The 23571-nt window shown below is 37.0% G+C and overlaps 1 protein-coding gene across 9 annotated transcripts; it reads left to right on the plus strand.

Annotated features, from left to right (window-relative positions):
- Window positions 1-783: 783 nt before the first annotated feature.
- Window positions 784-22747, plus strand: LOC107815498 (low-temperature-induced cysteine proteinase). Of its 9 annotated transcripts, none has more exons than XM_075234972.1 (10): window positions 784-976; window positions 1165-1437; window positions 2802-2911; window positions 3366-3512; window positions 18256-18346; window positions 19390-19775; window positions 19960-20195; window positions 20289-20426; window positions 20536-21033; window positions 22155-22747. In XM_075234972.1, the coding sequence occupies exons 4-10, from the start codon at window positions 3485-3487 to the stop codon at window positions 22296-22298; spliced, it is 1521 nt and encodes a 506-aa protein (XP_075091073.1). In that variant the 5' UTR covers window positions 784-976; window positions 1165-1437; window positions 2802-2911; window positions 3366-3484; the 3' UTR covers window positions 22299-22747. The 9 variants fall into 9 exon arrangements, with proteins under 9 accessions (XP_075091073.1, XP_075091071.1, XP_075091072.1 ...); XM_075234977.1 differs by having other exon boundaries at window positions 785-976; window positions 16805-18608; window positions 19386-19775; XM_075234976.1 differs by lacking the exon at window positions 3366-3512 and adding an exon at window positions 18467-18608 and having other exon boundaries at window positions 785-976; window positions 16805-18346; window positions 19386-19775.
- The last annotated feature ends 824 nt before the right edge of the window (window positions 22748-23571 follow it).

A 23571-nucleotide genomic window follows, 5' to 3' on the forward strand; every position in this document is an offset into this window, starting at 1 on the left:
TGAATAATTAATTTAGAATGTGGATCTAGCTCTAAAATTATTTTAGTGTTTCAAAGCTTAATCTATAGAGAAGACAAAGATGGGTGTCCAGGGCGGCAGAAAACAGTTTGGTGGTAGGGTGTGGAAGAGGACCAAATTATTTGGAGATACAATAACTAAAAATAAAAAAACATGAAATGACTCAAAAAAATTTTAAAAATAAAAAGGTTGGACATATGGCGTTTTGAAAATGGTTCAGACCCAAAAATATTACATTCATTTGCCTTTTTTAGATGTAAAACACCAAGCTATAAATTTGTGCGTGTTAGTTACACTTTGAAAAGGTTAAGTGCATAAGTGATTTTAATTCGAAGAAAGTGTATAACAGTTGATATATTATTCAAATGGCTACTTATATATTTTGCCTAAATAAAATGGATAGAGATGTGATTTCAAGGCTAATATGAAGCAGCAAATTTACAGGACTTGGTCCTTTCTTTTTCCTCAATATAAAGAGAGGAGAGAAAAGAAGAAGAAAACGGATTTTGATAATTTATTAACGAGATATAACCTGTCACACTCGATGTTTATTACTCTGAATGTATTAGATTAGGTGGCAATTTAATTATTCTCATAACTAGAAGTGGATACGGTAAAAACGCATTCTACTAGTTCTTTCTACTTATTTAGAAGCGGGAGTACTTCGTCGTCCTACTTCCCGGGGTAAATACGTAAATTCGCTTATATTGATCTGCTTCAAGGATATGACGCGTGTCCTATGCATTAAAAACGGAACCGAATATTACATTTGTGCCCTTCTCCATCTGCTTCTGTATTCATCTTCCGATCCGGCTTGTTCCTCTACGAGTTCTCCGACTGAACTAGAGATCTAATTCTGATGGCAACAAACAATTAGATAGCCGCATGTGCTGTTCTCTTTGCCATTGAAACGATTTATGGCTCTGCGTTAATCTTATTCCACGACTGAAACTGAAAGGTGGCCGATAACTTCTTTTGTTCTTATCTTTATGCAATTTTGAAGGACTACTTCTCCATCTCACCGTATATGATATTTATAGTTAGACACAACTATAGTTATCGAGTGAGTTTTATTCTCCCATTTTTTCGTTTTCCCTTTAGGTTTTTCTAATTTGTTCTGCACATATATGGATTTCTCCTGTGCAGGTACTTCGTTTTTGTAATTCCTTTCGTATCCTTTTATTTGGCCGACCAACTCCGCTTCGGGATTGTTCAGTTTCCCTTGTTTGCTCCTGCATAGCTCTTCTCTCAAGCATTACCCACTGTCTCTGCTACATAGGTGATAGGATTAAGAGAATCAAGTGAAGGAATAGGGCAGACACTCTATTTCAAGATCCCAGGAGGGAGATACAGACTAGAGTATGAGAAAACTTGCACCGTTGATCTTCTTATTATGCCCATGGCAAGACATTAACTCAGGTAAACCATTATCTCTTTCATTTTCTGGGGTTTTTGTCTTTCCTTCTTATTCTTGTTCATATATCTTAATTTCAAATTATTGTGGTTTATATGTTACTCAAATTACATTATGAGATTGACTCTTTTTGTAAAGTCGATCTTTTGAGTAGAATTTGGAATGTGTTCAGCTAACATGGTTCATTTTAAGATTTCGGTGTATGATTTTGAGGTTAAATAGGTTCACATTCTACCAAAACTTAATTGCATTTGCTACCTTGTTTTTGGAGTTAATTCGGAACTTCGGAGCAAATTATTTTTACAGTTTATTCAATCTTTCATTGTGTCACAGTTTGACACAAATTGTATTCATTTGGAGTTCGTTGATTAGAGCTTATTCCTTAATGATGTTTTATGCTTTCAATGTGACCTTCATGGATATGGCACTTCAGATTAATTTGCTTAACTTTTTATGTCTTATGCTATTTACTTTTTCAGGAGTTCATTTATTTTAACTTTATTTTCTTCCTCTTTGTTTTTTACTAATGGAAAATGTTAATAATCATATTATACTTTGGAACATTGTTTGGTCTAACAAAGGGGTCATAACTCATAAGGTTTGAGATCTGGAATCCCTGTGTCATAAGTTCTGTTAAAGTGTTACAACTGGAATGGATAGGATGGTAAAATATCTAAGCATGACCAATGGGGACGCTATGCAATAGAACATAGAAAGTGTTAGATGATATGGACAAATGTGAGTAGTGATAGCTTTGGTTCAATGTTAATTTCCATTAATAATGGTTCTTTCGGGACTAAATCAAAAAGGACATTTTTCCTGATTATTAGACTAATATGGAGGTAAATGTGGGTATAATTGAGGAAAATAGGAGAGATCAGAGTTTTCAAAAGGAGGCGTTGAGGGAGTTAATTGAGAGGCTTAGTGAAGAAGAGGGAAGAGTAGAGGAAAGGTTCGAAGACAGGAGATTTTTCAAGAAGAGGTAAAAGTTTATATATTAGGAGAGTTTAACATTGATGAAATGGAGGCTTTTGGATAAAGCGTGTAAACAGAGACCTACCCGGTAGACTTATCAAAAAAAGAAAGACCTGCCCAGTAGCTTCCCAAAGAGGAACCTGAGATATCAAAAGAAATAAACTATCAACTCTCCACCTACTACACTATCTAAATGTTATAGTTACTTTTTCAGTCGATCTGTTGTATTCACAAAGGGATCCATCATTCATTCGCCCTGTTTCGCGGGGTATTTTCAGATGCCTTGCCTTGTTAGATGGTAGGATATACATTGTCATTCAACTTGGCGTTAGAACGAGTAAGAAGCTTCTGAATGTGTTTTTTATTTTCATTCTGCTACATGCTTGTTCAATAGCGAGCGAATGCAACTGAACATCAAGAAGTCACTCCAGTATCTTTGCCATCGAGTACGGGTGCAACTATTGCCATATGAGGTTAGAAGCGGGATACAAGTTGATCATCAAGGTAATAATTTCTAACAAAATATTTAAATGAATTTTTTCAGTCAAGAGTCTTATGACCATATATCAACGGGATAGTCCGATTCATGCTATGAGTTCACTTCTTTTTATTCTAGAATACCCCAGAGTCAATGTTGTCCAATATACATTTGAGTCATAATTTATCTGCTCCCTAAGATGTTGTAAGAAAATAATGTGGAAAATTACTACTATTTCTATCTGATGGATATTTCTTTACCTAAATTATACTTCGATAGTTTTTTGTTTTCTGGAGCGACACTCTGGCTTTTGACATTACCTTTTCATTTTATGTGACACTAAATAAGAGCTTTTTATTGCTGCATTTCATGGAATTTGGGATCACACGCATGCTTATAAAGATACTGCCCTTTGCTCATTACAAAATGGCATTGTAAGTCAATTTCGAAGAAATTTATTAAATTACCTATTCTGCATAGGTATTAGGTCTTCTGTTCAGACTAGCCTGACAGTGAATCTACATATCCATCAAAGATGTATTATTGCAAATGCCAAGGGTTAGGTTTGAAGGGAGCGAAGAAGAAAGGATATTCATGAGATGATGTGTCCCAGGAACTTAACATATGGTATTTAATGACTTTATTTCAGAGAGTTTTGCAACATTTTGAGGAGGATTTTGATTTTTTCAATTGAGCATATGAAAAAATTGAATGCAGGAAACAAACTTCATCTTGTGTGGAGAGTGAAGCTGAAAGTTAAAAACTTCATTCTAACTCAATCCGCACTTGCGCTCTAAGTTGCCTGCTTTAATCATCGTATCAACCTACCTTTCTCTAAAAGAAAAAAAGAGGGATAATAATAATATCCTCGACTTTAAACTCATAATACACCTAAGAATAGCAACAGTTCTCTGTGTGAAGGAGAAGAAATTTCAGTTTCTTGAACAGTATCTAGATATAGGGATGAAAAGGTCATGCTTCATCTAGTTTCCTCTCTTATGAGATTTTAGAAAGACAAACTATATGCTTCTTCATCAAACAAGAGGTTGAAGCGTTGTACATGTTAGAAATCATAATACGCTATCAAATAAAATTGCTTTTTGATCAATAAGTTGTTAGGAAAAAGAAAAATATGAGCCTTGCTCTTATACCAATTGAAAGTACAAGAGGAGGGGGGGTGAATTGCTTATTTTAAAATTAATTATTATAAGTTGACTGGTTTTCCAATTAGTCGACTAGATGTAATAACGAGATAATAAGAAGTGCAGAATTAAAATGCAGAAGTAAAGTGCAGGAATTAAAGACACCAGAGTTTTTATACTGGTACGGATTCAATGTGAATCCTAGTCCAGTTCCCTTGGGTTGCAAGGGAGTTCTCTTTCAGCTATTGAGTTTCTTGAGTACAAAGTGAATTGTAGTTTACACCAACAACTCAGTTTCTATGTCACTCGTCTTTTTTTGATACAATGCCTCACCAGTATTTTTCTCTCTTTCTTCTCTAACTTGTTACACAACAGATATAGTAGAGCTACAATGTTTGTTTGAAGTAGAACAAAGAGAGCGTAATTGGTTTGATCAAAGCATATCTCTCTAAGACTTAAGGTTGCGTATAAATACTTTGTAGGAGACCGTTGCTGAAGAGATTTCCCAACCCAAGAGATTTGATCCTCGGAAAGAAATTGATTCTTTCCAAGAATAAGGTTAATTCCCGTTACTCTTCCTTGATGTGTGGACTTTGACAGCTTTCCATTTTAAAGTCTTGATAGCGCCGGATTTGCTCCTTAATTCTGGGTCCTTCCAGTAATAGCTACTGATTGATTATCTTGCCGGATCTTCAATGCTTCTTTTCCTTTTTAACTCTTCAACCAATCTCAGATTGATTATCTCGCCGGATCGTCAGTGCTTCTTTTCCTTTTGAATGCTTCAATCAATCTTTGATTGATTTCTTCCTTCAGCTTTGATTGTTTCTCTTTGTGCACTTCGATCTTGGTTGATTTCCTTGAGTCCCTACACCAAAAGCAATTATATTACTTTTTCATCGTTAAAACTAAAACCTAACAATCTCCCATTTTTTTGATGATGACAAAAAAATAATATATGTAAACATCAGTTAACTTCCCTATATTTTACTCCCCCTCAATGAGTGAGTTGACTTCCCCTTAATAGGTGCCGTTGGGACTACTTCTTTTAATCGACTTCTCATGTAGTATCTATAGTCGACTCCCCCTGCAATGGATGTACCTGCACGAATATATGTATAGCCTTCTCCCCCTTTCTGACATCAGCAAAGAGGGGATAAAAACAACAATACACCAGATACTAAAGCGGAATTTGTAGCATGGTATGCATGTAGAGTTAAAAAAAAATCATCCAACGACTGTTATTCAGTCCAAAACAGCACAACAAAAAATATTGTTTGAAACTTCCACACTAACGACGCAAGAAATAAGTAAGAGTGTTGCAAATCGCCTTCTTCAGTTGATCAAAGCTAGCATTAGCTGAGACAGTCACTCCATCAAGCCTGTCGTGTACTTCCACACGAGTTTCAAAGCTAACACCACTTGGACCTAACTGGTTTGGGAGGGATTCAGATGAACACTCAGCAATACAATGTTTTGCTTGATCAAAGGTGATTTCAAAATCATCAGGCCAAGAATTTTTGAAAAGCATGGGAAAACCAAAACACTTACACTGGAAAATTGAGTCAAACATCGCACAATCAAGAACGATGCGCTTTCCTAACACTAAGGATTCCAACTTGTCAGACTTACTAGACCGAAAATTGGCATAAAACATTCTTACTAGGGGTTCACAGACTTTAGGAGGGGGAACATAAAAGAATTTTGACCAGCCTTGATAAACAAACAGATCTTTTACCTTACAGTTTAGGGCTTCCATGTCATCAAGGTCGACTACTTTGCCATGAGTGATTGGCTTGTCTTTCAGAGCAATAAAAAAATTCCTGTTTGGAGAATCTCAGAAATTTAGGTCAGACTCTAAAGAACTTGAGAGATCTATTTTCGATTTCTTTGGAGTAAGGGATTCAGGAGGTTCTTCCAAAGGTCTTTTTCCTAGGGCTTTTTCTCCTAGAGGATGAGAATGATCTGAGAGTTCTGCCTGAGATGAGGCAAAGCCTTCTGAGTGGTCGGATCCTAGGTTTACTTGTTCTGGAACGAGTACTTTTCCTGGTGGAGGCTGAGGGATTTTTAGAGTGTAGCCATGGAAAAAACTGGTTGAAGAGAGTTTCAGAGAGGTTTTCTAGGCGATGGGAGTGATAGAGATTGGAAGAGGGTTATAGAGATTAAAAGAAAGGGTTTCTGACGATTGGGTACAGGAAAGGAAATGGTGTCAGTTGAACAGGCGTGATGATTGGTTTTCCTTTCCTGAACGCTGCAACTGATGTGAAAAGAGAGGAAAAGAGGGGGAATTCAGAGGCGCTATTAATGACTATGAAAAGACAAAGTTTAAACATTAGGCATACAAAACATAAAAATATCACATAGGTCCTAATATTAATGATCAATGGAAATAATACCAAGTAATTCTCTTAAAAAGCAAAATCTGTCTTCAAGTAAAGGTTTAGTGAAAATATCTGCTAATTGATCAATAGTTCCAACAAAAGATAATTCTATATTTCCCTTAAGAACATGATCTCAAATGAAATGATGCTTGATGTCTATATGCTTTGCCCTAGAGTGATGCACATGATCTTTTGAGAGACATATAGCGCTAGAGTTATCACAGAAAATTGGAATGAGTTTAAAGAATAGTTCATAGTCACCCAATTGATGAGACATCCATAGTAATTGTGCACAACATTGTCCAATGGCGATATACTCAGTCTCAGTTGTGGATAGTGCAACTGATCCTTTCTTTTTACTGTTCCAAGATATCGGTGTTTTTCCAAGTAATTGACATGTTCCGCTGGTGCTTTTTCTGTCTTCCTTATCACCTGCAAGATCAGCATCTGAAAAACCTTCTAGTTTAAAATTGTTAAGCGTGGATACCATAATCCGTGAGAAATAGTTCCAATGAGATATCGAATAATTCTCTTTACTGCAGTCAGATGTGATTCTTTAGGAGCTGACTGAAACCTGGCACATTTACAAACACTAAACATAATATCTGGTCGACTAGCAGTTAGATAAAGAAGGGAGCCAATCATTCCACGATATTTAGTTTCATCAACAGGATTTCCCTATTCATCTTTGTCAAGACTTGTTGAAGGACTCATTGGTGTGCCAATAGCTTTAGCATTACTCATACCGAACTTCTGAATCAACTCCTTTGTGTATTTTGCCTGACATATAAACGTTCCTTCTTCAGATTGTTAGGAAGGAGGAGAGGCGAGTGTGCATGGATAGGTATAAGGCAGCTAGGAAGGAGGCTAAGCTGGCAGTCACAGAGGCTAAGACTGCGGCTTATGGTCGTATGTACGAGGAATTGGGGGAAAAAGGTGGGGAGAAGAAGTTATTCCGGCTGGCCAAGTTGAGAGAGAGGAAGGCTCGGGATTTGGACCAAGTGAGATGCATCAAGGACGAAGATGATAAAGTATTGATGGAAGATGCCCATATTAAGAGTAGATGACAGACTTACTTTCATAAACTTCTGAATGAAGAAGGGGATCGGGATATTGTGCTAGGCGATTTGGAGTATTCCGAGAGTCACCGTGACTTTGGGTACTGCAGGCGTATTGAGGTTGAGGAGGTCGTGGGAGTTATGCGTAAGATGAGTAGGGGCAGAGCGACCGGGCCAGATGAGATTCCGGTGGAATTTTGGAAGTGTGTGGGGAGAGCAGGTTTGGAGTGGTTGACTAGGTTGCTTAATATTATTTTTAAGGAGAAAGGATGCCGGATGAGTGGAGGTGGAGTACGGTGGTTCCATTGTATAAGAACAAAGGTGATATCCAGAGTTGTAACAATTATAGGGGTATCAAATCACTTAGTCATACCATGAAAGTGTGGGAGATGGTGGTTGAAGCGAGGGTGAGGATGGCAGTGTCTGTATCCGACAACCAGTTTGGGTTCATGCCGGGTCGTTCGACTACAGAAGCTATACACCTTGTTAGAAGGTTGGTGGAACTATACAGAGAGAGGAAGAAGGATCTGCACATGGTGTTTATTGACCTAGAGAAAGCGTATGACAAAGTTCCTAGAGAAATTTTCTGGAGATGCCTGGAGGCAAAAGGTGTATCGGTTCCCTACATTATGGCGATTAAGGACATGTATGATGGGGCTAAGACTCGAGTTAGGACAGTAGGAGGCGACTCTGAGCATTTTTCGGTTGTAATGGGGTTACACCAAGGTTCTGCGCTCAGTCCGTTCTTATTCGCCCTGGTGATGGACGCGTTAACACACCATATTCAAGGGGATGTGCCATGGTGCATGCTATTCGCCGATGACATAGTTCTGATTGATGAGTCGCGAGCCGGTGTTAACGAGAGGCTGGAGGTTTGGAGACAGGCTCTTGAGTCTAAGGGTTTCAAGCTGAGCAGGACGAAGACGAAATACCTGGAGTGTAAGTTCAGCGCTGAGCGAGGAGAAGTGGGCGCGGATGTGAGGCTTGATACGCAGGTCATCCCGAGTAGAGGCAGCTTCAAGTACCTTGGTTCGGTTATCCAGGGGGGAGGGGAGATCGACGAGGATGTCACACACCATATTGGAGTAGGATGGATGAAATGGAGGTTAGCATCGGGAGTCCTGTGTGACAAGAGAGTGCCACCGATACTCAAAGGTAAGTTTTATAAAGCGGTGATTAGACCGGCCATGATGTATGGGGCTGAGTGTTGGCCCGTTAAGAACTCACATATCCAGAAGATGAAAGTAGCAGAAATGAGGATGTTGCGGTGGATGTGCGGGCACACTAGGATAGATAAGATTAGGAATGATGATATTCGGGAGAAGGTGCATGTGGCTCCCATCGATGACAAGATGCGGGAAGCGAGGCTTAGATGGTTCGGACATGTTCAGAGGAGAAGCCCAGATGCTCCGGTACGGAGGTGTGAGCAGCTGGTTACGGAGGGCACGAGAAGAGGTAGAGGGCGGCCTAAGAAGTATTTGGGAGAGGTGATTAGGCAGGATATGGCGAGGCTCCAGATTTCCGAGGACATGACACTTGATAGGAAGATATGGAGGTCGAGTATTAGGGTTGTAGGTTAGGAGGTAGTTCAGTTGTGCCTTACTTCGTAACATGGTGGGACTAGACATGTAGGGTTTTTGTCTAAGATAACTAGTGGGAATGTTGTGGCGTACTAGTTCGCTTTTCAGTGCAGGTCCTATTTACTAGCTATCGCTTTTGCTTTACATCTTTCTTCTAGATTTTATGGTGTTCCTATTTTTCTTATGACTGTTATGGTGATACTAATATTTACTAATATTGTCTCCCGTTCTTTGCATCTTTCTTCTGGATTTCATGGTGTTCCTATTTATCCTATGATTGTTGTTGTGATACTAATATTGTCTCCCCTTTTTGCCTTTTTTTTTTTTTTTGAGCCGAGGGTCTTTCAGAAACAGCCTCTCTACTCCTTCGGGGTAGGGGTAAGGTCTGCGTACACACTACCCTCCCCAGACCCCATTAGTGGGATTTTACTGGGTTGTTGTTGTTGTTGTTGTTGTCTTCAGATTGTTGAATTTGAAGTCCAAGAAAGAACGTTAGCTCTCCCATCATACTCATTTCAAACTCACTTTGCATAAGATTTGAAATTCCTTACACAGAAGAGGATTAGCACTACCAAAAATAATATCATCAACGTAAACTTGAATAATGAGATTACCTTCCGATGATCTTTTAATAAAAAGGGTAGTGTCTACTTTACCTCTTGTAAATCCGTGATCAATAAGAAATGAGCTGTGTCTTTCGTACCATGCTCGTGGAGCTTGTTTAAGTCCATACAATGCTTTGGTCAATTTGTACACATGGTAAGGAAACTTTGAATCTTCAAATCCAGGGGGTTGTTTTACATATACCTCCTCCTCAATGAAACCATTTAAAAAGGCACTTTTGACATCTATCTGGAAGAGCCTAAATAAGTGTTATAAATAGCGCTCGCTACAGCGCTAAAAGCGTGTAGCGACGCGAGGCGAGCGTATGTCGCTACAGAGGGCCTGTTGCGTTGCGATTCAAAATAGCGGTTGCCTCTGCTTGTGTAGCGAGAGGCGACAGTGTGGCGAGAAGCGAGCGTAGCATAGCTATTTTAAAAAAAAAAGAAAAGAAAAAGGCACTTAAGTCGCGATTAGGGCTTGGGTGAAATCACTTCTTACGAGCAGCGATTCTTACGAGCAGCGACCCTTCTTCTCCAGTTCTCCTTCAGCGACAAAATTAGGGCTTGGGTTCACATTTCTTCTTCTTCTTCCATCGTCAGCCATCAGCGACCCCTTCTTCACCAAGTATATTTCTTTCTTTTCTTTTCTTCTTCTTCTCCTTTCTTCTTCTACTTTCTTCTTCTTCTGGTCGACCACCATTGCTCACCATTGCTGGTCTTCTTTTTTCTTTTTCTTCTTCTCTCTTCAGTGATCGCTGTTTTTCTTCTTCTTTCAGCTCTGTTTTTCTTCTCTTTCAGCCCAACTCTGTTTTTCTTTCTTCCATCATCTCTTTCAACTCTGTTTTTTTTCTTCTTTCTTTGCTCTGTTTTTCTTTCTTTCTTTCTTTCTTTGCTCTGTTTTTGGGTTCTTTGCTCTGTTTCTTCCATCATCTCTTTCAGCTCTTATTTTTTAATTTGTTGCCCTGTTTTTCAAAATCGAGCAGAGGCAGTAGCTGTATTTTTTTTTGTTGATCTATTTTTCAAAATCGAGCAGAGGCAGTCAGGCAGTAGCTTCATTTTTTTTTGTTTCTCTGTTTTTCAAAATCGAGCAGAGGCAGTAGCTTTATTTATTTGTTGCTCTGTTTTTTCAGACAGTAGCTTTATTTATTTGTTGCTTGTTTTAGACTATTAGACTTTAGTTTATGAATCTACTATCAACTATGAGTCTATGACTATCTATTGAGTCTTTAATTTTTGAATGATATTTATTAATATATTATTGTTATTGAGTTTTTAGTTATATGTATATAATATTTTATGTTTTTGTATAAATTGTCGCTTCACATCAAAAAGGCGAGCGCTTCGCTGCGCGCCTCTCGCCTCAGTGAAGCGGGCCCTCGTCGCTATTTGTTGCCGCACGTTATCCAAAGCACTAGCCTAAATCTTTTAAAGATGCGTATGCAAGAAGAATTCATATTGATTCTAGTCGAGCTATTGGAGCAAAGGTTTAGTCGTAGTCGACTCCTTCCTGTTGTGAGTATCTTCGTCGTAGTCGACTCCTTCCTGTTGTGAGTATCCTTGAGCTACTAATCTGGCTTTGTTTCTCACAACCTTTCCATCCTCATTTAGCTTATTTCTGAAAATCCATTTTGTTCCAATTACATGAGCATTTTCAGGCTTATGCAGCAGTTTCCACACTTGATTTTTGTCAAATTGATCAAGCTCTTCCTGCATTGCTTGTAACCAGCTTGAGTCTTTCAGAGCTTCCTCTATTTTCTTTGGTTCAATCTGGGAAATCAGTGCTATGTTTGCTTTCTTCTTGAGAGCTCCCCTAGTTTTCATTCCTTCGCTTGGGTCTCGTATGATAAACTTTTGAGGATATTCTGGTTCACCTCTCCATTCATTTGGACGAATTGTACTTGTATGAGTAGTTGACTCCTTCGGAGATTCTGATTGACTGTTGCTAATCTCATTAGTTGACTCCATTACACCATCAGGTTTATTAGTCGACTCTTGAGATTTGCTTGTCTCTTGAATTTTTTTGAATTTGATCTTCATCGCCTGCAATAATTCCTTTCTCGGCCGAAGTGTTATTTTCATCAAAGATAACATGTACTGATTCTTCTACACACAGTGTGCGTTTATTATAGACTCTAAAGGATCTACTATTTAATAAATAACCCAGAAAAATACCTTTGTCACTTCTTGGATCGAATTTTCCAAGATTGTCCTTACCATTATTGTGAATGAAGCACTTGCTTCCAAACGAATAAAATAACTTATATTGAGTCGTTTAACTTTCCACAATTCATAAGGAGTCTTCTTCAAGATGGGTTTTTTTTTTTTTTTGATGACCGAGAAATCCGTCTGGGGCTGATCTTTTGGACCAACCACAGCCTTCGAAACTCGGTGGATAATGGGCCCACCCCTCTACCCTTCTTCGGGATGTGTCTTATGAGGCATCAATTGAGAATGTGACATGCTGTACTTACTCCTTCTGCCCAGAAGTGATTTGGCAACAAATATTCTAGTATCATAGTTCTTGGCATATCTTGTAAAGTCCTATTTTTTCGCTCAATAACTCCATTCTGTTGGGGTGACCTTGCAGCAGAGAAATTGTGGGTGTATCCTTGATCATTGCAGAAATCTTCAAATGCTCTGCTTTCAAATTCTTCTCCATGATCACTTTGAATTGTTGTAATAAGATACCCCTTTTCTCTTTCGACCTTTTTACAGAAGATCTCAAAATTTTTCAAAGCTTCATCTTTGTGAGATAGAAAAATCACCCAAGTAAAGCGTGAGTAATCATCAACAATAACAAAGGCATATCGTTTTCCTCTTATGCTAGCAGTTCTAATGGGTCCAAATAAGTCCATATGAAGCAATTGCAAGGGCTTTGGAGTAGATACAATATCTTTATTTTTGAGAGAGTTTCTAGTTTGTTTACCAATCTGACATGCATCACATACATGATTTCTAGAGAAATTGAGTTTAGGTAAACTAATAACTAAATCATGCTTGGAAAGTTTCTCTATCAGATTCATGCTTGCATGACCAAGTTTCTTATGCCATAATCATGGATCATCAGATATGGATGTTAAACAAATATGACCATCTATATTTTCAAAACCATCAAGAATATAGACATTTCCATACCTTTTACCTGGGAGGATTATTTTATCTGTCTCATCTTCAATAGCACAACCTGTTTTCTTGAACTTTACTTCATACCCCGAGTCGCATAGCTAACTTATACTCAGAAGATTGTAGTTAAGTCCGTCAACAAGATAAACCTCAGTGATATCACAGTTATTTTTGAAAGGAACTGTTCCGGTACCGACTATTTTTCCTTTTGAGTCATCACCAAATTTGACACTTCCTCCGTCTATTTTTGTAACTTCTTTAAACAGGTTTTTGTCACCTGTCATGTGACTGGAACACGCACTATCTAAGTACCATTTTCCTTTGCGACTCCTTCTGTGGTGTTCCTGCAAAACATAATTATCACTTCCTTTTAGGTACCCAAGCTTGCTTGGGTCCTTGTTGGTTAGTATTACTGGACTCAGGATTGTTTTTGGGTTTCCAAATCCATCCGGAGACATTTGATTTACGAAGTCGACAAAAAGAATATTTATGTCCACTTTTGTTACAGTAGTGACACGTAAGTCCTGATCCATTTTTGGATCTTTCATTTGTGTTAGTACTAGTGGACTCTGTTCTGGCTGGTCCTTCTCCAATTGACTTGTAAGTCGCCTGGTTCGACTTGACAGAACTATGACTGGTGGATTTGCGCATGCCATTGAGTTGCATTTGCAATTCCTGAAACTCATCTGGAAGTACTTCTTTTTCAATTTCGCATATTTCAAGCTTGAATTTTCAGTCTTTTACTTCTTTGTTGAGTCTCTTTAGTTCATTCATCATTTTTTAAGACTCTTTCAAAGTAAGGTCAAGAATATCCTGCAATTCATTACATCTTTCACAGTTATAAGATCTTACCTCGCTTGTTTCACCTCGCGCCATGAAACAATTCTCATTGTCATCTTTGCATTCGTCATCTGAAGTGTCCTCATCTGTCCAGCACCCTGAGAGTTTGTTCATGTCGTTTTCCAGAATTGTCATGAAACATAGATTTGCTATTTCTTCATGTTCTGAACTGTCTTCATCACTCCGGCTTCCAAATGATTTGTTCTTGTTATAACCTATGGAAACCTTTCTTTTAAGATCAGGACACTCAGCTTGAACATGCCCAAATCTTCCACACTCGTAACATTTGCCATCATTTTTGTCTTGTTCGTTATATTGTCTAGTTCGCCTGGGTGGTATCCTGCCTCTTCTTGTATTCCTGTATCTCCTCATTAAACCATCCATGTTCCTTGATACCATGGCAATTTCTTCTTGAAGAGCTTCAGGGTCGTCATCAATATCATTGTCTGCTCTTTCAGTTGTAGCCTTGAAAGCAACTATTTTCTTCTTTTCTTCTTGGTTTGTTTTCTTGAGATGAGTTTTCTCGAAGGTTATAAGTTCTCCTCGAAGTTCATCGTATGATAATTTGTTCAAATCCTGTGATTCAAGTGTAACCACTTTTGTTTGCCAAGTAGTGGGTAGACTTCTCAAAATTTTCCTAACTTGATCACCACTTGTGTATGGTTGGCCAAAAACTTTTAGATTGCTACTCCCTCCGTTTCAATTTATGTGAACTCATTTGACTGGGCACGGAGTTTAAGAAAAGAGAGAAGACTTTTGAACTTGTGGTGTAAAATGAGGCACATATATTTTGTGTGGCTATAAATCATTGCATAAAGGTAAACTTTTTCCAAATAAGGAAAAAGGTCATTCTTTTTGGCACGGACTAAAAAGAAAATAGGTTCACATAAATTGAAACGGAGGGAGTAATAATTTTGCTAAATCTGGCAAACATCTCTTCAATGGATTCTCCTTTCATCTGGAAGAGTTTGTAGTCATGAACCAACATGTTGATATGAGTTTCTTTCACTTTACTGGTTCCTTCATAAGTAACTTCAAGTTTATCCCACATCTCTTTGGCTGTATCGTAACTGGAGATTTTCTCATATTCCTCACCACTTATAGCATTATAGAGCAGATTCCTTGCTTTAACATTAACTTGCACAACTGCCATTTGTTCATTAGTATATTCATCTATATCTTCAGGATCAGCAGGTGGTTGAGCAGCAGCCGACATAGGATAGTTCCCCTTTTTGATAACTCGCCCGATCTTGACATCATAAGACTTTGCGTATATTTCCATACGCACTTTCCAGTGAGAGAAATGTTGTCCATTGAAATATGGTGGCCTTACTTACGATGTTCCTTCTTGGAAGAGTGCTTAGACAATAACTTGATTAGCCATGATCTTTTCTCACAAGCTGTTAAGCAAACAAAAAATGTGAGTCTTGCTGTGATACCAATTGAAAGTACAAGAGTGGGGTGAATTGTTTATTTTAAAATTAATTATTATAAGTTGACTGGTTTTCCAATTAGTCGACTAGATGTAATAACGAGATAATAAGAAGTGCAGAAGTAAAGTGCATGAATTGAAGACACATGAGTTTTTATACTGGTTCAGATTCAATGTGAATCCTAGTCCAGTCCCCTTGGGTTGCAAGGGAGTTCTCTTTCAGTGTTTGAGTTTCTTTAGTACAAAGTGAATGGTGTAGTTTACACCAACAACTCAGTTTCTATGTCATTGGTCTTTTCTTGATTCAATGCCTCATCATTATTTTTCTCTCTTTCTTCTCTAACTTGTTACACAACAGATATAGTAGAGCTACAATGTTTGTTTGAAGTAGAACAAAGAGAGGGTAATTGGTTTGATCAAAGTATATCTCTCTAAGACTTAGGGTTGCGTATAAGTACTTTGTAGAAGACCGTTACTGAAGAGATTTCCCAACCCAAGAGATTTGATCCTTGGAAAGAAATTTATTCTTTCCAAGAATAAGGTTAATTCTAGTTACTCTTCCTTGATATGTGGACTTCGACAGCTTCCATTTTTAAGTCTTGATAGCGCCGGATTTTCTCCTTAATTCTGGGTCCTTCCAGTAATAGCTACTGATTGATTATCTTGCCGGATCTTCAATGCTTCTTTTCCTTTTTAACTCTTCAATCAATCTCGGATTGATTATCTCGCCGGATCGTCAGTGCTTCTTTTCCTTTTGAATATTTCAATCAATTTTTGATTGATTTCTTCCTTCAGCTTTGATTGTTTCTCTTTGTGCACTTCGATCTTGGTTGATTTGCTTGAGTCCCTACACCAAAAGCAATTATATTATTTTTTCATCATTAAAACTAAAACCTAACACAAGCATGTCTGAAACATATGACATTGTGATACTTCTGGTTATGGCAGATGTACCATTGTTATTTTGATGGTAACTCTAATGTAACTCTTCTTCTTTGACTGGACAAAGCAAAGCAAATATCCTGCATGACAAGAAAAAATATCCTAATGTGCTACTTTTTGAAGTGTTCCATTCTTTACTTTGTTTAGGAAAAATATCACCATGAGAACAAAAGTAGAATATAATACAAGGTCACTACTTTCTTAAGCTCAACCTCCGAGTTAAAATGGTACACGGCGGTTATGTAAGCTATAACACCTGACTCACACATAGTGTAAGTTGAACCAGGTAATAAGTAAAGCTTACTTATTCTTGCTTAATTCGTTAATGTTTCATTTACTGTGGCATATTTGGTGCCTAATTTAGTTCTTACAATCTAAAGCAGAAGGACAACCTACTATTTTTTAACAATTTGCTTTTAAGGACCGTTACTTAGTTATGACTCTATGAAGAGGTTAGTGCTCTTAAATACTTTTTGTTGTGAACTTGAGTTGGTAATCCTCTATTATCTAGATTCGGGAACACTAAAATAGTTATCACCTACCATATCGGTAATTGTAAGGAGCTGGAACGAATTTCGGTGTGGCACCTATTCAATGCACATACTCCGGAAGATAATCCTGTCTACTTTTTATGTTGTTTGCTTTGGTTCTTTTCTTATTGTTAGGTGCACCGCACTTCTTTTATAGAATAGATCTCTATAATAAGGATATTATAAAAGGATCACATTGCTATTTATATTACAATGGTTTGCGTGTTGTTGCTAATGTGGTCTAAAGCAAATAACTGTTTCTCCTAAGGTTCCTTCTGCTTTGCAACTGCAGGGAAAATCTTATCGAGAGCAATTGCCGCTTGATGTAAACTCTTGTAATTATGTTGGATAGGTTTGCATATACTTACATTAAACTTCTATGGTTATTATTTGCAGTCAGTAATAACCGTACAAGTTTGAGTTATAAATTTCTAATCAGATATGTCCGTATGAACAGCGTGTGAGAGATCAAATATTAATGAACCTTGTTTACTAACTTTTTTGATCGACAGATAAATTTATGGAGGGATTACATGTTAATTTTTTTGTTAAGTAGGAACACTTAGCTTTTGGAGAAAGAATCAGTTGTCAAATTAGGGTATGTGTAGTACTTATAGCCATAGTCAGTGATGTTTGAAAACATATTTGAACTGTACAGGTATATGTACAAGGCTCACATCCCGGTGAGACCAGAAGTGACATACTAACAGGGAAGATAACATTTGAATCTCAGGAACTAATTGTAAACTACCAATATAATTTAGCATTCAAGAAAAACTGAGGGGGTTCATATTTTAAACTCGCCCCTTGCTTAGCAGGGTGGACTTACAATGTTGCCATAAGGGACTATTATCTCAAATCACAAATTATCACAATGGGTACCTAAAACTTATATCTTAACTCCATAAATTGGTCATAACAGAACTTACTTTTTATGAGAAGTTATCTGCTCCTTTCATAAAATGATATAAACTGTTAACTTATTAGGTTCGGGGCCATTCCCAATTAGTATGTAACAAGTGAGTTTTTGAGGTACAACGTAGGGTAATCCGGTAATTATTTCTTACTTTATGGGTAATTTCGTAAGTATGTGTTCCTTCTTTAGATAACTGTGTGCTGCTATAGCTTATATTTCCACTTTTCGTTTTTTAATTTTTCTCAAATTTTTTGCCTTTCCGGTCTTCACTATTTCAAATGCCGACCTAATTTTTTATTTTATTTTTATATACTATAAAAGCAAAACATATAGGTATAAGAAGGAAAGAATTAATCCGAATAGCCATCGCCCAATCACTTAAATAAAAATAGCCCACAAATATATAATATACGTCTAATTAATATATAATATGTGTGTAATCATATATAATTAATGTATACCGGCTAATAAAATTAAACATTAAAATTGACCGGCTATTTGCGTAAAAATGTCAGGAAAATTTCCTCGAATTATTGTCTTTGATGAACGTCTATTAAACTGATCATATTCAATTAAAAACCAAATATGGATTTTGGTCCTTGAAGTTAGTGGAAAAATTAGAGAACAAAGCATAGAGACGGAGCTACCGTCAATTGACATCCTTATAAGTTACAACTTACAAATACAATGGATTTCAGCAATGCATTTCGTATCTCGTATTTGCGAAATGATAATCCCGGCAGACGGCAGTACCACTGCTACCATCGCCACCAACAGCTTTACTCTCTGCTAACTCACAATATCCTCTATTTCCATTAATATTTCAGTTATCATTGCTCTTGCCGTTGTTCAAATCGACAGCGAAGTTGGGCGAAATCATCTCGGAGATTACGGACACCTGAATTTTCTTTTATCTTTGTGAGTACATTTTTTATGAATAATATTCTAATTTCTGGTCCAATTTTGTTATTTCTCCATGATTTATTAAAGATATAAAAGCCCTGATAAATGTTGAGGAGTGAATTGTGGGAAATACAGTGCACATTTTTTTATGGTATCTCGAAAGTCAACAGTCTTCCTCGCTCAACTGGGATCCACGTTACCTGACCCTCTCTATAATGGCAAAGAACAGTCACTAGATACAGAGATGTGTGGAGTAATAATTGACTCAAAGAAAAAGGTATTATATTTCCATTTGGGTTTGTTGTTGGATGATATTTTGTTCTTTCTCAAAATTAAAAGGAACTTTCTATCATTAAAGCAAAAATTTAAAAAAAAAAAAAAAAGTTTTGGCAGATCGCAGATTCACCATGCTGTTGTCTCTAAACTTGTTTTATTATTGCGCAAGATTTATCTCGCAGCAGAAGCACATGCTTTACAATCTCTTAATTTAATCAACTCATTTTGATCCTTGGTTCGAGCCCATAGATTTAAGTTATATACAGTGACAATGTAAAATCATTGTAATAAAATATGTTATAACCTTTTACTTATTATTCATTTTAGGTTTTTGGTCAATATTTATTAAATAGAGTTACTCGTAAGTATGGGTCCTCGCAAGTTGGAGAAAATGAATTGCCAGCCAATTCATGGAAATATATTAACTCTGAGTAGCCCAATTCATGGAAATATAATAACCAGAAATGCTTTTAAAATATCCCCACCTACTCGAGATCTTCTTGCTTAAAAAAATCTATTAATTTATCATTCTGAACAAGATTCAACTGCTTCACAGTTGTTATGTGTATCATGTGTTGACTGATTATGAGCTTTAAAAGTCACCTTTTCCAAAACTATATAAGAATAGACATATAAATGCCTCAAAAATCATTTAGTGGTTGATGTTACTGAAAAATGGGAAATACACAAGGAACCTATCTTCTCCTTTTTCTTTTCCTGATCATAGCTGCTTTATCATCTCAAGTTTATTGTGTTTCTACTGATTTTCCAATATTAGACAGACCAAATGAGTTGCTTTCAGAAGAAAGAATTTTCCAACTTTTCCAAGAATGGAAACAGAAGCAGGGGAAAGTTTACAAGAATGAGAAAGAGGAAGAAATGAGGTTGGAAAAGTTTAGAAGGAATGTGAAGTATATAGTGGAAAAGAACTCAAAGAGGAAGTCAGATTCAGACCATTTGGTTGGTTTGACCAACTTTGCTGATATGAGTAATGAAGAGTTCAGGCAAGTTCATACTTCAAAGATAAAGATACCATTTGACAAGAGAAAGACTATTCAGATGAAGAATGTGGAAAAAAAACCAACTCCAGTTTATTGTGATGCTCCTCCTTCAAGGGATTGGAGGAAACATGGGGCTGTCACTGAGGTCAAGAATCAAGACCTATGTGGTAAGATTGCTTATGTTCTTTTACCATTTTCAAAGTAATCATGTTACCGATAGCTAAATGCTGTTCTAGTCAGCTGACCTGAACCCTTGAATAGTAAGGGCTGGGAATGAGGTTTTAGTTACTACCTTGTTGCTTATTTGTTGGAGGTGGAGTAATGTGTTTGATTTCTACTAAACATTTGCAGGAGCTTGCTGGGCATTTTCAGCTTGTGGAGCCATGGAGGGAATAAATGCAATAGTTACTGGTGAAATTATTAGCCTTTCTGTCCAACAACTTATCAATTGTGATAATTCAACCAATTTGGGCTGTTACGGTGGATATATGGACCCTGCTTTTGAATGGGTGATGAATAATAGTGGCATTGATTCAGATTCTGATTATCCATACACTGTCTCTCAAGGCGCATGCAATATCACCAAGGCATATGATGATCAATTTCATATCAAGTCTTCTATCCATTTTTCAAATAATATCCTTTTTTAAAAGAAAATCTTGATCTTTGTTCCTCAACAGGTGAACCAAAAGGTTGTAACAATTGATGGATACCGAGATGTTCCACAGGAGGAAAGTGCCCTTCTTTGTGCTGTTGCTCAACAGCCTGTTAGTGCGGGCATTGATGGATCGAGTGCTGATTTTCAATTGTATAGAGGGGTAATCCTTATCTCTTAATACCTTTTTTACATAATTCTTTGCCCTTTCTTCTCTCAAGAATCCCAAAATGTGCAAACTTTGTTTCTTTTCTATAATGGGATCAATGCAGGGAATCTATGATGGACGTTGCTCTAGTAATCCAGATGACTTAAGCCATGGACTACTAATAGTAGGATATGGTTCTGAAGGAGATGATGACTATTGGATAATGAAGAACTCATGGGGTACATCATGGGGAATGGAGGGGTATGGATATATAAGAAGGAACACTGATTTGCCATATGGGGTTTGTGCCATTAATTCATTGGCTTCATATCCAACGAAGGAACTGGCTTCTGCACCATCTCCTTATCCGTCTCCAGCTGTTCCGCCACCTCCCTCGCCATCCCCTCCACCCCCTCCACCACCTTCTCCAAAACCAAGTGAATGTGGAAACTTGTATTATTGTCCAGAAGATCAAACATGCTGCTGTGAGTTGTACTTTTTTGGCATGTGCTTCATTCAAACTTGCTGTCCTCATAAAAATGGTGTTTGCTGTGATGGATCAGAATACTGCTGCCCAACTGAATATCCCATTTGTGATGTTTATGAAGGCCTCTGCCTCAAGGTATGACGTTTGTTATGTTATGGTACTTAAACTGATGGGTAAATGTAGCTTTTCTTTATTAAATAGGTTGCTTAAATTTTATTTTTTGCTCCTTATCTCACGCTTAATAACATCCAAACCTGTAATAAGTGAATTTGTTTCATAGAGGAGTCGTAATAATTAGAAAGAAAATTTGAATAGTCTTATTGGCTTTTGATGCCTATACCTCTTTCTTCTTTTATTTCTCTTTCAAACCTTTGTAAAAGTTAGTCACCTCATATAACAAAGAATTATAGATTGACTCTATGCATATCCTTAACCCAATATCTGGGACTTGATTTAGCACTATCTTTGCAAGAGACTGATATTGGCATTTTACAACGTAAGGAAATATTTGGAAGGAATGTGGTATTGGAGGAAGGGGGTTTAGGACCTTTTTTCTTTTCCCCACTTTGGAAAGCCAGATGCCTAAATGCCGGGAAATGCTAGTCCTACATATCATCTGTATAATATCTGCTATTCCCCTCTCTAACTGTATGTACCACGTCATGACCAAGGTCTTCTAACGAGAGCCCTTCATTCTTCGATACATCAAGAGGATGCAAATGAGAATGAGCAACCTAACAACATCTTCTTCGATCTTGTATTCTAAGAAATCTGGAGTTCTTGCTTCAACGCCAAGACTCTCAACAAATTCACCTTCTTGGCGAATCCCTTCATCCACCTCCTTTCTCCATTGCGACTGATGTAGTATCCTAGATAACACCTTCCATCTGAAATGAGTTTCAGTCAACATGAGGATGAAGGTTTCCAGGATTTGTAAGTAGGCACCCTTCCAAGATCTTCACTAGAAGCAGTATGCATTAAAGTTTTAAGTTTCATGGAGGTTTTGAGAGGTAGTTGGAGACAAATTTTCAATGGTTTTTCTATCTCTAAGTTTCCAGAGGGAGCACAATAACTACTGGAGAGAAAGGTACAATGCCAAGGGAGTTAATGCTAGAGAACTGATAGGGTAGGTCACTCATGAGATTTTGCTTGTACCAAAAATTGGGAGTTTAATCAACACACAAGGTTAAGAATCAATAAGTTCTGCTGAATATCTTCTTATTATTTTTATTTAAAATTTCTTTTCCTTATTGCAGAGGGTTCAAGACACTCTGGGAGTGGCAGCAAAGAAAAGAAGAATGGCCAAATACAAGTTACCATGGAGTACAAGCACTAAAGAAACAGAGGATATGGACCAAACTCTGAAATGGAAGAGGAATCATGTTGCCCCAATACTCTGAGATAAACAATTCTTGTCATGCCATTCAACATTTTCTTGAGAATAAATTTGGTTCTGGTTCTAACGCCGAGAATTTTGATGAATCAAACTTGCTATACTCAAACCACAAGTACAATTCCTTAATAAATCTTGTTTGTGCAAAAAATTGAGTTTCTTGGATTAAAGGACTGGAAAGAGAGTTATGTAGTGGCTCCGAATACTTGTAAAGAAATTACTACATAAGTAGTATTCTTCTTCATCTTATGTTGTAATTAGACGACTATGGCTTTTGAGTGTTATGCTGTGTACATTCTTGAAAAAGTTGTAGATTTATAATACTACTTATGTAGACTGACAACTGACTAAGGGTGTATAACTATGGGAGTACAACTTTTTTCAATTTGTAGCTGGTCAAATTTTATGTCGAGAAGAACTTATATTAGAAAATATGGTATCTCATTTGTTTTGCACTATGTAATTCGTAAAAGAATTGAAGATATAGTAAAAGTTCATAGTGTGGGGAGAGTGTAGACAATTACCAAACTGAAGATGTTAGCTTGTAAAATTATTATTATTATTAATTATTATTATTATGTAGTAGTAGTCAGATCAGTATTGTTAGTCAGATTCTGACTTTCTTCGTTCATGTATATTTATTTATATTCATTTTTGTTGTGTGGTGGAGAATGAATGTGGGGGATGCGCAAACACGTCTTTAGCTATGTCGAAGGTCAATCAAAAAACTCCCTGCCCCCACTAAAAAGAAAAGGAAAGTAAAGTTAATCAATGAGGAGACTCAGACGTGAGTAATCATTCACCCCAAAAGAGAAGAAAATAGGAAAACCGACAGTCGCTAATTCACCATGCTACGGTCTTGTTAACTTGTGTGGGTATGGATGGGGCAGAGTTATGAGTTTTAAGTTTCATGTAATAACAGTGTAAAAAGTCTTTATAAAAATATCATTTATTAGATAATTATAAAAATTATAATTGGTAATTTAATGAAAATAATAAATAATTTGCTATTATATATTAAAATTTAGTGATAATATAAAAAATATTTACACTACCAATGCATGTAACTTAAATCCCAAATCTATATAGCATCACAACCTTATGGCTTCCACTATTATGTTGTTGTTTATTATAATTATGGTTCAGCCATTAAAATTTGCCCATTTTTTAATATGCACAGACATTCAATTTTAATAACTAATTTTCATTCTGTTATCTAAGGTTAAAGATTACTTGTCCTTTCAAGATATGGGTCCAAGAGAATTTTTAGTTTACAATAC

This window comes from Nicotiana tabacum, chromosome 17 (genome assembly GCF_000715075.1).
Source record: "Nicotiana tabacum cultivar K326 chromosome 17, ASM71507v2, whole genome shotgun sequence".
In the NCBI taxonomy this organism is placed as follows: Eukaryota; Viridiplantae; Streptophyta; class Magnoliopsida; order Solanales; family Solanaceae; genus Nicotiana; species Nicotiana tabacum.

Coding starts and splice junctions, on each gene's coding strand:
- LOC107815498 (XM_075234970.1), top strand. CDS start 2,809: ATGCAACTGAACATCAAGAAGTCACTCCAGTATCTTTGCCATCGAGTA. Junction 2,912..18,255: donor GATACAAGTTGATCATCAAG/GTAATAATTTCT, acceptor TTAATATTTCAG/TTATCATTGCTCTTGCCGTT. Junction 18,347..19,389: donor CTGAATTTTCTTTTATCTTT/GTGAGTACATTT, acceptor AATATTAGACAG/ACCAAATGAGTTGCTTTCAG.